Source organism: Arachis hypogaea, chromosome 17 (assembly GCF_003086295.3).
Source record: "Arachis hypogaea cultivar Tifrunner chromosome 17, arahy.Tifrunner.gnm2.J5K5, whole genome shotgun sequence".
Taxonomy (NCBI): domain Eukaryota; kingdom Viridiplantae; phylum Streptophyta; class Magnoliopsida; order Fabales; family Fabaceae; genus Arachis; species Arachis hypogaea.
The window spans coordinates 684,268-695,118 of NC_092052.1; the positions used below are offsets into that span (position 1 = coordinate 684,268).

Genomic DNA, 10,851 nt, shown 5'->3' on the forward strand with positions numbered 1-10,851 from the left:
AATAAAATAATTTATTTTAATATAAATACATATAATATTTATTAAATTTATTTTTTTAAATTATATTTTATTAATTTATTGTATAAAACTTAAAAAATCATATATATTTCGAATCAACTTAGTAAATTGAATATTTTAAATTAATTTAAAAAATAGATCCGATAAGATATTAGAATGAAATTCTGATCTAACCCGTCTTAATCCGAGCATGCACACCTCTGTTACGGGAATCTTTGAATTCAGTAATTCAGCCCCATCAAAACATATGACATACATTACATCACACTTCATGATCATGCACGTCCAAAACAAGCAAATAATGGACTCAAATTTCCAACACACGTATTTGACTCTTTGTTCTTTCTCTTCTTTTTCTTGTTATGCTGGGACCATCACTGTACATTTACCCTATAATAATATACAATTTGTTAATCATTTTTTTCATTTTTCACAATTAGAAAATGAATTAATACAGACAGATTTATAGATAGATTTAGTCTTTATTACAGATGAATTTTTGGTTACCGACAAAATTATCGACGAATTTTGTCCCTCTGTAAAAGCCCCGTCGAAAATTATTTACCACGGATTTTTTTTCATCGGAAAATTACCGACAAATTTTTACCTGTTACCGACGAATTTTTCTTCTGTAAATTCTCCATTCATTTTCTGTCTGTAATTACAGAAGAATTTTCCGACAGATTTTTCATCTATAATTTGAACTTTGAAAAATCATCTCACACTCTGATTACAGACAGAAAATCCGTCTATTCGTCTGTAAATCCGTCAGTAAGGTAAAATATAATTTTTTTATTTTTCTAATTACAAAATAAACTTATTTTCATACAAAATAAATATAAATTTAATACAAATTTTTATCTAATTTGTATTCAAATATTTATAATATTTCAAAAAATAAACAAATTTATCGCATTATCAAATTAAAAGAAAAGTACTAAACAAGCAAGTCATAAACAAATTAAAATATTAATGTTTGCATTGTAATTCTATAACCAAATCAAGAAATATAAAAGAGACATGTAGGAGTCAAGTTTGCTGAATCTAGACCGAAATTTACATATTCTAATTCTTTAATTCAACATCATTCTTAACACTACTTCTTTGCTTCATGGAGGCAAGTTTGATGGATCTAGACCGAAATTTATTGAATCTTTCTATTTTTGATTGAAATGCTTAAATATCTGTCTCAAACTCCCAATAGCATTCAAAATTTGTTATTCTGGAGGTTACTAATTTGGGCACACAGTTTTTCTACTTCTTGCTGGTAATACTGCAAAATATAATATAATTTAATTAATATAAAGATAATTATGGCTATCATGAAATATATAAAAAATAATATGTTCTGTACATATACCTGAGCATTAATCTCGGAAGCAGATCCAGCACCAGATGAATCTGAACATGATTTCTTATACCTATCAATAGTTGCTTTGACACTGCAATTTATAATAGTATTATTTGATTAATTAATGTACATTATTGAGTATCAGCATTCTAAAATCTAATAAACAATAGGTATGTATTTACTATTTATCAATATCATTGAGTGGGCTAACCTGAAAATTTGAAGAAAAGAAAAGGAGTATTGTGTGCAAGCATAGGCTAATAAACCATAATTCTATTATTATATATTATGAAGCATAAGCACTTACACATTTTATCTTTTATTTTGCATTATAGGAGATCCTTATAGGAAAAGACAGGGACCCCAAAGTATACACTGCAACTCTCTGGTTCTGGATTTGAGTAAAGAACAATACTGCGTTTTGCTTTGCAATGCCATAGAATCAGCAACAACCCAATTATAGTAAAGAGCGGGAGTGCAATCCCTACAGGAAGCTTCCATGAGTAAGTGGTCTACTGTTCAATTCTTGGCAGCACCCTTTTTTGAATAAAATCAATTAGTTATATTCGAACTCAAGGTAAGTGTGCTTGTGCATTCTCCTTGCTTCAAGCCTAAAGGACTCTGGTGTAGGCAGGAGGTTTAAACATATTAAACAACTCATTTTTATATCTGACAATTAAAGCTTTTTGATAGGGAGAGATGATGAGCAAAGGCAAAAGGAATGGCAAAAGTCCAATATGATCATTTTGCATATTGCTGTAACAAGATAGCATACCTTACCACCAGGCAGGAGCTGCGAAAATGCATGCCAGTCAAACCGAGGAAATAAGTGAGCTAACACAACATGACCAGCTTCATGAACAGCAAGTAGTCTCTTCTTTTCAATAGATACCTAAATTACAGTAATGAGTTCAATATACAAGATGTTTCACTATCACCAATTCAGAATGAGAAGAACTAATGAGTTCAATAAAGGTAATAGAAGCACAACGTTAAATATAAATGAATATTTTTTAGAAAAGGAAGAAAGAAACGAAAAAACAAAGGAAGGATTGGGTTAAATTACATGAAAATTTGATCCTTATAGTTTTACCTCCTTTTTTCACTCTCATACCAAACTCACCCTCAATAGGACAATTCATCTAAAGGTAAACATTTGAAAACACTGAAATTGTGATTCCATTATTGCCTCTGTTCCAAAGGAAATAACATTTATCTCTTTTGTATAAAAATAAGTCATTCAATGATGACTCTGTTCACAGCCTTGAATCCATGGAGACAGGAGTACTCTTATGTCATTCCTTCCTACAGATAAGAAAATCACCCGTACATCCAACTTACCTTCTTGCTCCAAAGAGATGCTTCGAAGGGAGAATGCTAATTGGAAACATCTAGCCAAAACCCTGTAATTGGATGCCTAACAAAGATAAATTATAAAATTAATTAAAATATGAAAACAGATTTGGATAAATAGATTTTAAAGCTAACGGGATTAGTTAAAAGGCTATGAATAGCATTTTTTTTTTCATTTCTATAAAGATAAATTTTGCTGTCAAAATTATTGCCACTGCCACTAAATGCAGGCTCCATTTTGACACCAACTTGAAATATTCTTTTTAAGTTGCTGAAATAGCTAATTGCATTTCATAATAAATTGGAACTTGGAGGCTTTATGGTAACCAATGTATCTGCAAAATAAATTAAAAAAAAAAAAAAGCAACCCAGCTACTAGAAAACATATAATTCAAAATTTAGACTATATGAATGATGAACAAAATGGCATGCAGCTTGAGACATCACTGCTATAATTCCCACAAGTTGTATCAGTGGAAAAACAAATGAAGCAAACTGATAAGGAACCTCAGTGTCCACTGAACTTTGATCAGTAGAAGCCTACATGAGAACAGAACAGACCAGACCAGTCAGAAACAGAAAATGTCAAACGCGTTCTATTGCATAGCTGTCGAAATTGAAGCTAACTATATCACAAAATAGGAAAAACTGAATGGATTTGTAGATGAGCATGACATACTCTATTAAGAATTCGGCTGCTTGGAGTGGAATCAAAGAATGCCATTGGAGCGCGAAAAATGCAGAAGTGCATCTTATTGAAGATTATGGTAGCTGTGACATCTTGTGAGATTGGTGTTGCCCAACCCACTTCACAGAAACTAAACACGCTAATTACTTAACAAAACAGCTGATATCCAAATCAAAAGCAAATCAATAACAATAACATTATAAAGTATTTAAATAAACCAATAAATCTTTTAATTTTTAAAAGGCACATAAAAGTAAAAATAGTAGCGCACAAATGTCTTACACATCTGATGGTTTGATATCATCCCTAGTTAACTATATTTTTTTAAAACAAAACAAAAAGGAAAAAGAAAAAACGAAGACTTACAGTGGTATTTTTTTTTTATAAGAAAGAAAAAAAAAAGATATTAGTTACATTTAAAATGAAATAAATGGCAAGAGTTAACCAAAACATAAAAAAACGCGAACAGACTAATGCATGAGGGGGGGAAAAGAAGAAAAGAAATGATATTAAGAAGAAACCGCCAATTTTAAAGTGTGAGAGAGAGTTGCACTAACCGCCAATTTTATAGATTTGTTGTTCGTGATATGCCAGCTAACGAGAGTTTGTTAGAACTTCAGCTCTGTATAAAATACAGAGTAACAAACTCACAACTTCCTTTTCTTCACTTCTTCGAATTTCGAACTTCATTTTTCTTCTGCTTCAATCTCTCTGGATCTTTAGCTTCTGGTACGATCAGCTTTAATCACTGCACCATCAATCGGTAACTTTCTGAATTTTTCTCATGTGTGAAATGTTAGATTTGTGGCTCCAATTTAATTTTTTCTGTTCAATCCATTCAAATTGAAGAACATCAAGTATGGAGGAAGAAGCACTGTATCCGTGTGTTAATTGTGAAGAGTCTTTTCCAAATAAAATCGAATTGGCTTCCCATTCGAAGCTGAAGCACAAAAAATGTGTTGTTGTTTGCGAACTTTGTGGGAACAGATTCAAAAATAGAAAGAACCTTACATTTCATCAAAAGCAGGTAGCGTTCTTTTATTTTTACGTCATTACCTCTTATGAAATTTGACTTACTCTTCTATCTTCTCTTAGTGCGATTTTGTTCGAGAAGCCCGTTCAAGACCACTGCAAGAACGCATTATGTGCGTTCATTGCAAGAGAGGGGCGATTTTTGACCATCCGAAGGAAATGGAGATTCACGCTCGAAAGCACGGGAACTTCAAAGTTTCTTGCTGCTGTGGAAACCGATTTCAAAATAAGAAGATACGTGATCTCCATTATAGAGAGGTAAACTTTCTCAATGATCTTTTTTCTTTCTTTTTTTCCAAATTTTTTAGTTTGTGTCTTATTTGTTGCAGTGCGTCCATTATCAAAGGGAAAATCAAAGACACTAGAGGATAGTTTGGAGGTTATAAACAAATATGTGAGTATTTTTACTGATCAGAGGGCATATGTACAAACTCGCCTTTGCCTGGCGGTTATTCAAAATTAGGTGTAACCCTACCCTACTGCTGCCCCTTTCTTTGTCTTTTCTAATTTTCTGCGTATCTTAGGCACTAGTTAGCCTATCCTGTTAATTCACTATCACACAATTCATGATGTCGTGCTCCGATACTCTGTACACACACACTAGTTCCCTGCCAAATCAATATATACATTCAATTCCTTCGCTTAATTCTCTTTCATTATTACTTAACTCAATACTCATCTCAAGCTTTATTTATTATTATTGATTTCTTATAATTTACACATGTTCATTAGCATTGAATTGAGCTAGTAGATGAGATAAAATATGTAACAATACATATAGTCAAATGTGTGTGTGTGTGTATAAAGGCGGAAAAAGGTCACCAGAGTCTAATGTGTAACAATACATATAGTCAACCTGAAAACAGAGGCCCCCATGGTACACAATGCTATCTTTGCTCTTTGGCTCCTATCCCCCGTGCTTACCTGTAGTAACAGAAGTGACGTGAGATCATTAACATATTTGAATACTGCATATTCAGTTATTCACCAATAGCAGGAAGTTAGATTGCATATAGGTCTTCCATAATTCATCTAAGCATAAAAATTCCCATGATGACAATGCAGGTTGAGTTTTACTGCTAATTACACCATTTGCATACGTAACAAGTAGGTAATGTCAACCTTGACAAATACTGTAGTCATACCCTACAGGAAAAGTCATCAATACATAAGGCAACAGAGGATTAGACTGACCATGAATGCATGTGCTATATGCACACAGAACTCAACTGTAATCCCTATTGACATAACAAGGTTAACAACAGAAACCGCATTTAGTTGAATACCAAGAATCGCCATTACACCCTGCATATGTCAGAAAAAGGTAGAATGTTTAGCTTTTGCAAGGGTTGATAAATTAGAGACAAAAGTTCAGATTTTGCAAGAGATATTAGTTGCAAATAAAAATCAAGTGCAATTGAGTTTTACAAGAGAGATAAAAACAAATGAAGATGCAGCAAAATTCAGAATATTAGAGAAAAATTATACCATGATGTCCAAGACTATCATGACCAGAACAAGCAATATGATTGCTGAACTCCACAGGCTGCATTGGGATGCAACAGAAAAGAAAAAATTACATATAATACTGAAAAGGAATATACAACTTATCAATTATACGATGGGTCAATTTTAAATTTATTTATACCTGGATGTAATGACCAGACAAACCACAAAAACAGCACCTGTTAAACCAGCATCGTTATTGAATTACAAAAGAATTGGATTACAGAAAGACAACCTGATATTAGAAATTTAGACACCCAAAGAAGTAATAATTGGGAGTCCAAAGAGGAGCAAGGGGAAAATCCAAATAAGGTTGACATATATGATTCTGCCATACCCTGTGCATATAGAAGTTATTAGACTTCGTACGAACCTAGTGCTACAGCAAGGTTGATCAGCGCTATCTTCCATATGTCTAGGTATTGTTCAAAGAAGATATAAAACACAGAGTATGGAAATATATCCATCTGCACTAAAGAAGGTTGGTCAGCAAGAGTTTGAGATTTACAAAATAAATAACAAAGTCAGACACTAAGAAAGTTAGACAACATGTCATCCCATAAAAGAGTGCTTAATGAGAATGGAGGAAAAGCGGAAAGTATACCCATAATCATGCCACATATAATTTTGTCAGCATCAAGAGAGAGGTACACAAGTTGGGGCTCAAAGGTCAAGTAAAAATAGGTCAACACAATAAAAACATTATATTGGTGAACTCCCCCCCCCCCCCCCCCCCTCTCCTTTTTTTTCCTAAAACAAACACACACACACACACACACAAAAAGGACATGGTTATGTAAAGCAATACAGAATTTTGTGATCCTTCTTGTTATAGTGAGTCTCAACAAAAGGAAAATAAAAATAATGTGAATGTTCAAAGAACTGATTCAACCTACATGCAGTTTATAATATAAAGGAAAGATATCAAAGTATGAGAACTATATTCAGGAAAATTCTTGAATCCCAAAAGTTGGGTCAACACAGGTAAAATTGCGAGATGGAATTTGAGTCTACACCTTCAAAGAAGCAGACATTCTTGAGCAAAAATCCCTTGCAGCTCGAAGTGCATTCACATGTGTAATTTTTTCCTTCTATATGTGCAAAAACGGTACGCGCCCTGAATTCCAATTGGCTGCCGAGGGAATTGAACAAGCACACGTAGCTGCAAAACTTTTCCAACAGGTTGGTAGGTCTACAGTAGTACCCTGCCATTCAATTTCATTTTTATCGTTGCTTTATGATTTGATCCGATTCTATTTCGAAAATTCCACACTACCCCATATGCATCAAGTTACAACTATTCTAACTTCTAAGTCTAATTCATGTGGACAGGAGCTGGAAGCAAATAATATACCACTTGCCAATGTACGCATTTGCTATTCTCCATTTTCAAGAACAAAACACACGGCTCAAGTTGTTGCAGCTGCGCTCAATCTTCCTTTTGAAGGCCCCCAGTGTAAGGTTAGCCACTCAGGTCCAATTTTTATCCCTCAGTTATAATCTTTCTTTTATTCTCTTTCACGTACATCTGTTTACTTGAAGTCCATTTTACTGTGCAGGTGGTGGAAGATCTCCGTGAGCGCTATTTTGGTCCTTCATTTGAACTTCTTTCACATGATAAGGTAAGTGAGATGTTTAACGGCACTTTTATATGCTCTGCTGATCACTCCGTACCACCATAGTGAAATTGCCAATTGAAGAAAATTTGTTCTATACTCTGCATCATGTTTCATCATTAGTATATACATTAGATGAAATATTCAGAACATGTCACGCAGCACCACCGTTTAGAACTCATTGATTACTTGTTTCCATCATCAATAGTATGCAGAGATTTGGGAAATGGATGAAAAGGATCCACTTGTTGGGCCAGAAGGAGGAGAAAGTGTCAAGGATGTTGCCTGTAGACTTACAAGAGCGGTGACAATTATGGAGTCAGAATATGAAGGGTAATGATTCTTATCTTTAATCTTCATTAGGAAATAGGAAGTCTTACACTATTCATGAATTTTGTAACTCATATAATATAAGTTCAACAACAAATCTATTGGATCCCTGAGCATATTCCCTAGTTGCTGCCAAAAGACTTAAGACACACTTTGAAATGCCAATACACTTAATTGTGATCTAAATGGACAGTTACAAACTAATACTTTGCTTCTCGAGAATTGTATATAGATGTGTTGTCCTCCTCCGTATTCTATCAGCTTTTACGTTTTCTTGCCATATCCTACAGTTGTGCCATTTTGGTTGTGAGCCACGGGGATCCCCTGCAGATCTTGCAGACAATTCTGCCACGGGGATTATTTATTGTTTAAATTGATTTTCTAAAGATGTTTTAATTAATTTCGTTTTTCAAAAATTTTAAGTTAGTCACATTAATTCTTGTTATTTTTATTGCTTATGACTTCAAAATTTGTTAATGCCGCATATTAAATGATATCATATTGATCACAAGACACACTTAACAATTCTAATTGTTGCCAAGTTGATAAATTTATCCAATTAAATCAAATCAGTCTTAAATTAGAGAAATTTTGAGGAATTGAAATCTTTTAATTTTGTGTTAATTTCATCTAATTTTATAAATTTGTCATGCTAGCCATTAATTAAGATTGAAAGACTAATGTGATTAATTTAAAATTTTTGAAATACAAATTTGATTAAAAATTTTGTTCGAAAATTAATTTAAAGAACAAATATCTTTTATTCTTAAAGTGATTGATAAAAAAATAAAAGATAAAATATACATATTTATATTATTAAATTATCGTTATAATATATTATTATTCGCCTTAATTTTGTGAGTAAGTCATGAATAACTATTATTCTAGTACAAATCACTTTTAATGTTAGCTAAAATACAATTTTTTTATGAAATTAAAAAAATATTTATTATATAAGATTATATGATTTATCAATATAAAGTTATAAATTGATAAAGGATAAAAAAATAGAAAAATAACTATTAATAAATACATTTGATAAATTAAAAAATAATATCCAACCAAAAACTGTCTGTTAAAGCATGAAAAAGTTTAGACAACAAATTTTTTGTCATCTCTTCTATGTGGTATAAAAAAAATTATGATATAATTTTTGTCAAGAAGCCAATAAAAAATAGACAAACCTGACAAAATGAAACATGTTACGGGGCAGTCCAACTTTTATATGCTCTGCTAATCATCCTGTACCACCATAGTAAAATTGCCAATTGACTAAAAGAAATATTGTTGATAATCAAAGTATCCGAAAATGGCATTTTAAGTGAGTATTACATTTTTCTTTTTCTTTCTCCTTAGTCTATACCAACTACTTCTAAGCAACGCCCTATTTGTAGAACAATATCCATGTCCCCGCATATATATCACACCCATCCAATATGCATGTGCCTCTTAACCTTTATTCCATCCATTATTATATTGTTGGAATCATTATTTTCCTCTTTCTAAATATTTGCTACTTCAACTTTTTTTAATTATTAATATACCATAATTTTAATATTTTACATACAATGAAAGAAATATACTATTTATGTGTGACAGGATATACTACTAGTTAAATATAATAGGAATGAGGTGGCAAAAAATTAATTATATTCCCTAACTTTTTCTCTTTGTGTTTCGATGGGTTAATATATAGTCATTCATATATGAACAAGTAAAGACTATATATGAATTCTTCAATATATGTATCATGAATTATATAGATGATGTGATTTTATTTTTTATTTATCTTAGATGTGAATCAATATTTATCTTAGATGTGAATCAATATTTATTTTCCCTAACTTTTTATTCTATTTCTTTCTCCTTAGTCTATACCAACTACTTCTAAGCAACGCCCTATTTGTAGAACAATATCCATGTCCCCGCATATATATCACACCCATCCGATATGCATGTGCCTCTTAACCTTTATTCCATCCATTATTATATTGTTGGAATCATAATTTTCCTCTTTTTAAATATTTGCTACTTCAACTTTTTTTAATTATTAATATACTATAATTTTAATATTTTACATACAATGAAAGAAGGGGGATACTACGATGAAGTTGTCATCTTTTTGTAAAGACTTTTTTTATTTTGTGGTTGTTATTGATTTAAAAGCGTATTGTTAAAAGTGTTGTTTAAAGAAAAAGTGTTACCTTTAATCGTTAACTTGACTCTGATACCAATTTTTTAAATTCGACTTTTCTTTTAATTCTTCTTTTGAATTTTCTACTAACTCTTCATATTTTGTTTCGAATAAGTTTATAATTTGTCTTGGTGGTGCCCTATTCAAAGGATTTTGATAAAAATAATTTGCAACTTCATAATCTAAAGTATTGACCATTTCTACAATTTCTCTTGTATTTGTTATATGATTATTTATTACTAGTCCTTGATGTATATTTATAATTCTAATTTCATATTTATAATTTTTTAATTCTGTTCTAATTTCTATCATAATTGTAATATTCTTTTTTACATGAATTATTATATGTAAAATCTTTTATCTGTTTGTCTTTTTCTTTTATATAATTTCTTAAATCCTCAAAGACTTCTTTTATTTCTACACTTTCTCTTACTTCTAAATATCTTCCTAATTTTTCAATTTCATTTTCCATCTTTTCTTTCAACAGCTTTAATTCCTTTAAATCGTAATATGATTTTCCGGACATTTATAAATTTTCTAAATTTAGTTCCAACTTGTTTATATTTATTCTTATTTCTATCTTTTTTATTATAAGATCATCAATTTTGACCTGAAGATTATTTAATTCTTTTTATACTCCTTTATTTTATTTTTTAATTTTTTCGTTCTTATCCTTTTTATTTTATTTTCTGGTTTCTTAGTCTTTTTATACTTCATAAATTAGGTAATCTTATTCTAAAAATAGTTTTGTTTAGCATTATTT

At 31.1% G+C, this 10,851-nt stretch overlaps 2 protein-coding genes across 2 annotated transcripts; one reads left to right on the forward strand and one right to left on the reverse strand.

Moving 5' to 3' along the window:
- Positions 1-978: 978 nt before the first annotated feature.
- Positions 979-7,093, reverse strand: LOC112766850 (uncharacterized). Its single transcript, XM_072223047.1, has 12 exons — positions 6,965-7,093; positions 6,322-6,415; positions 6,091-6,127; positions 5,931-5,988; positions 5,637-5,747; positions 5,299-5,366; positions 3,402-5,050; positions 2,711-3,262; positions 2,145-2,261; positions 1,677-1,990; positions 1,379-1,460; positions 979-1,291 (listed from the first exon to the last, which is right to left on the reverse strand). The coding sequence occupies exons 1-7, from the start codon at positions 6,980-6,982 to the stop codon at positions 4,987-4,989; spliced, it is 450 nt and encodes a 149-aa protein (XP_072079148.1). The 5' UTR covers positions 6,983-7,093; the 3' UTR covers positions 979-1,291; positions 1,379-1,460; positions 1,677-1,990; positions 2,145-2,261; positions 2,711-3,262; positions 3,402-4,986.
- On the forward strand, positions 7,007-8,266 carry LOC112765639 (uncharacterized). Its single transcript, XM_025811522.2, has 5 exons — positions 7,007-7,130; positions 7,281-7,409; positions 7,508-7,570; positions 7,773-7,897; positions 8,185-8,266. Exons 1-5 carry the CDS (start codon positions 7,044-7,046, stop codon positions 8,264-8,266), a joined length of 486 nt encoding a protein of 161 aa, XP_025667307.1. The 5' UTR covers positions 7,007-7,043.
- The last annotated feature ends 2,585 nt before the right edge of the window (positions 8,267-10,851 follow it).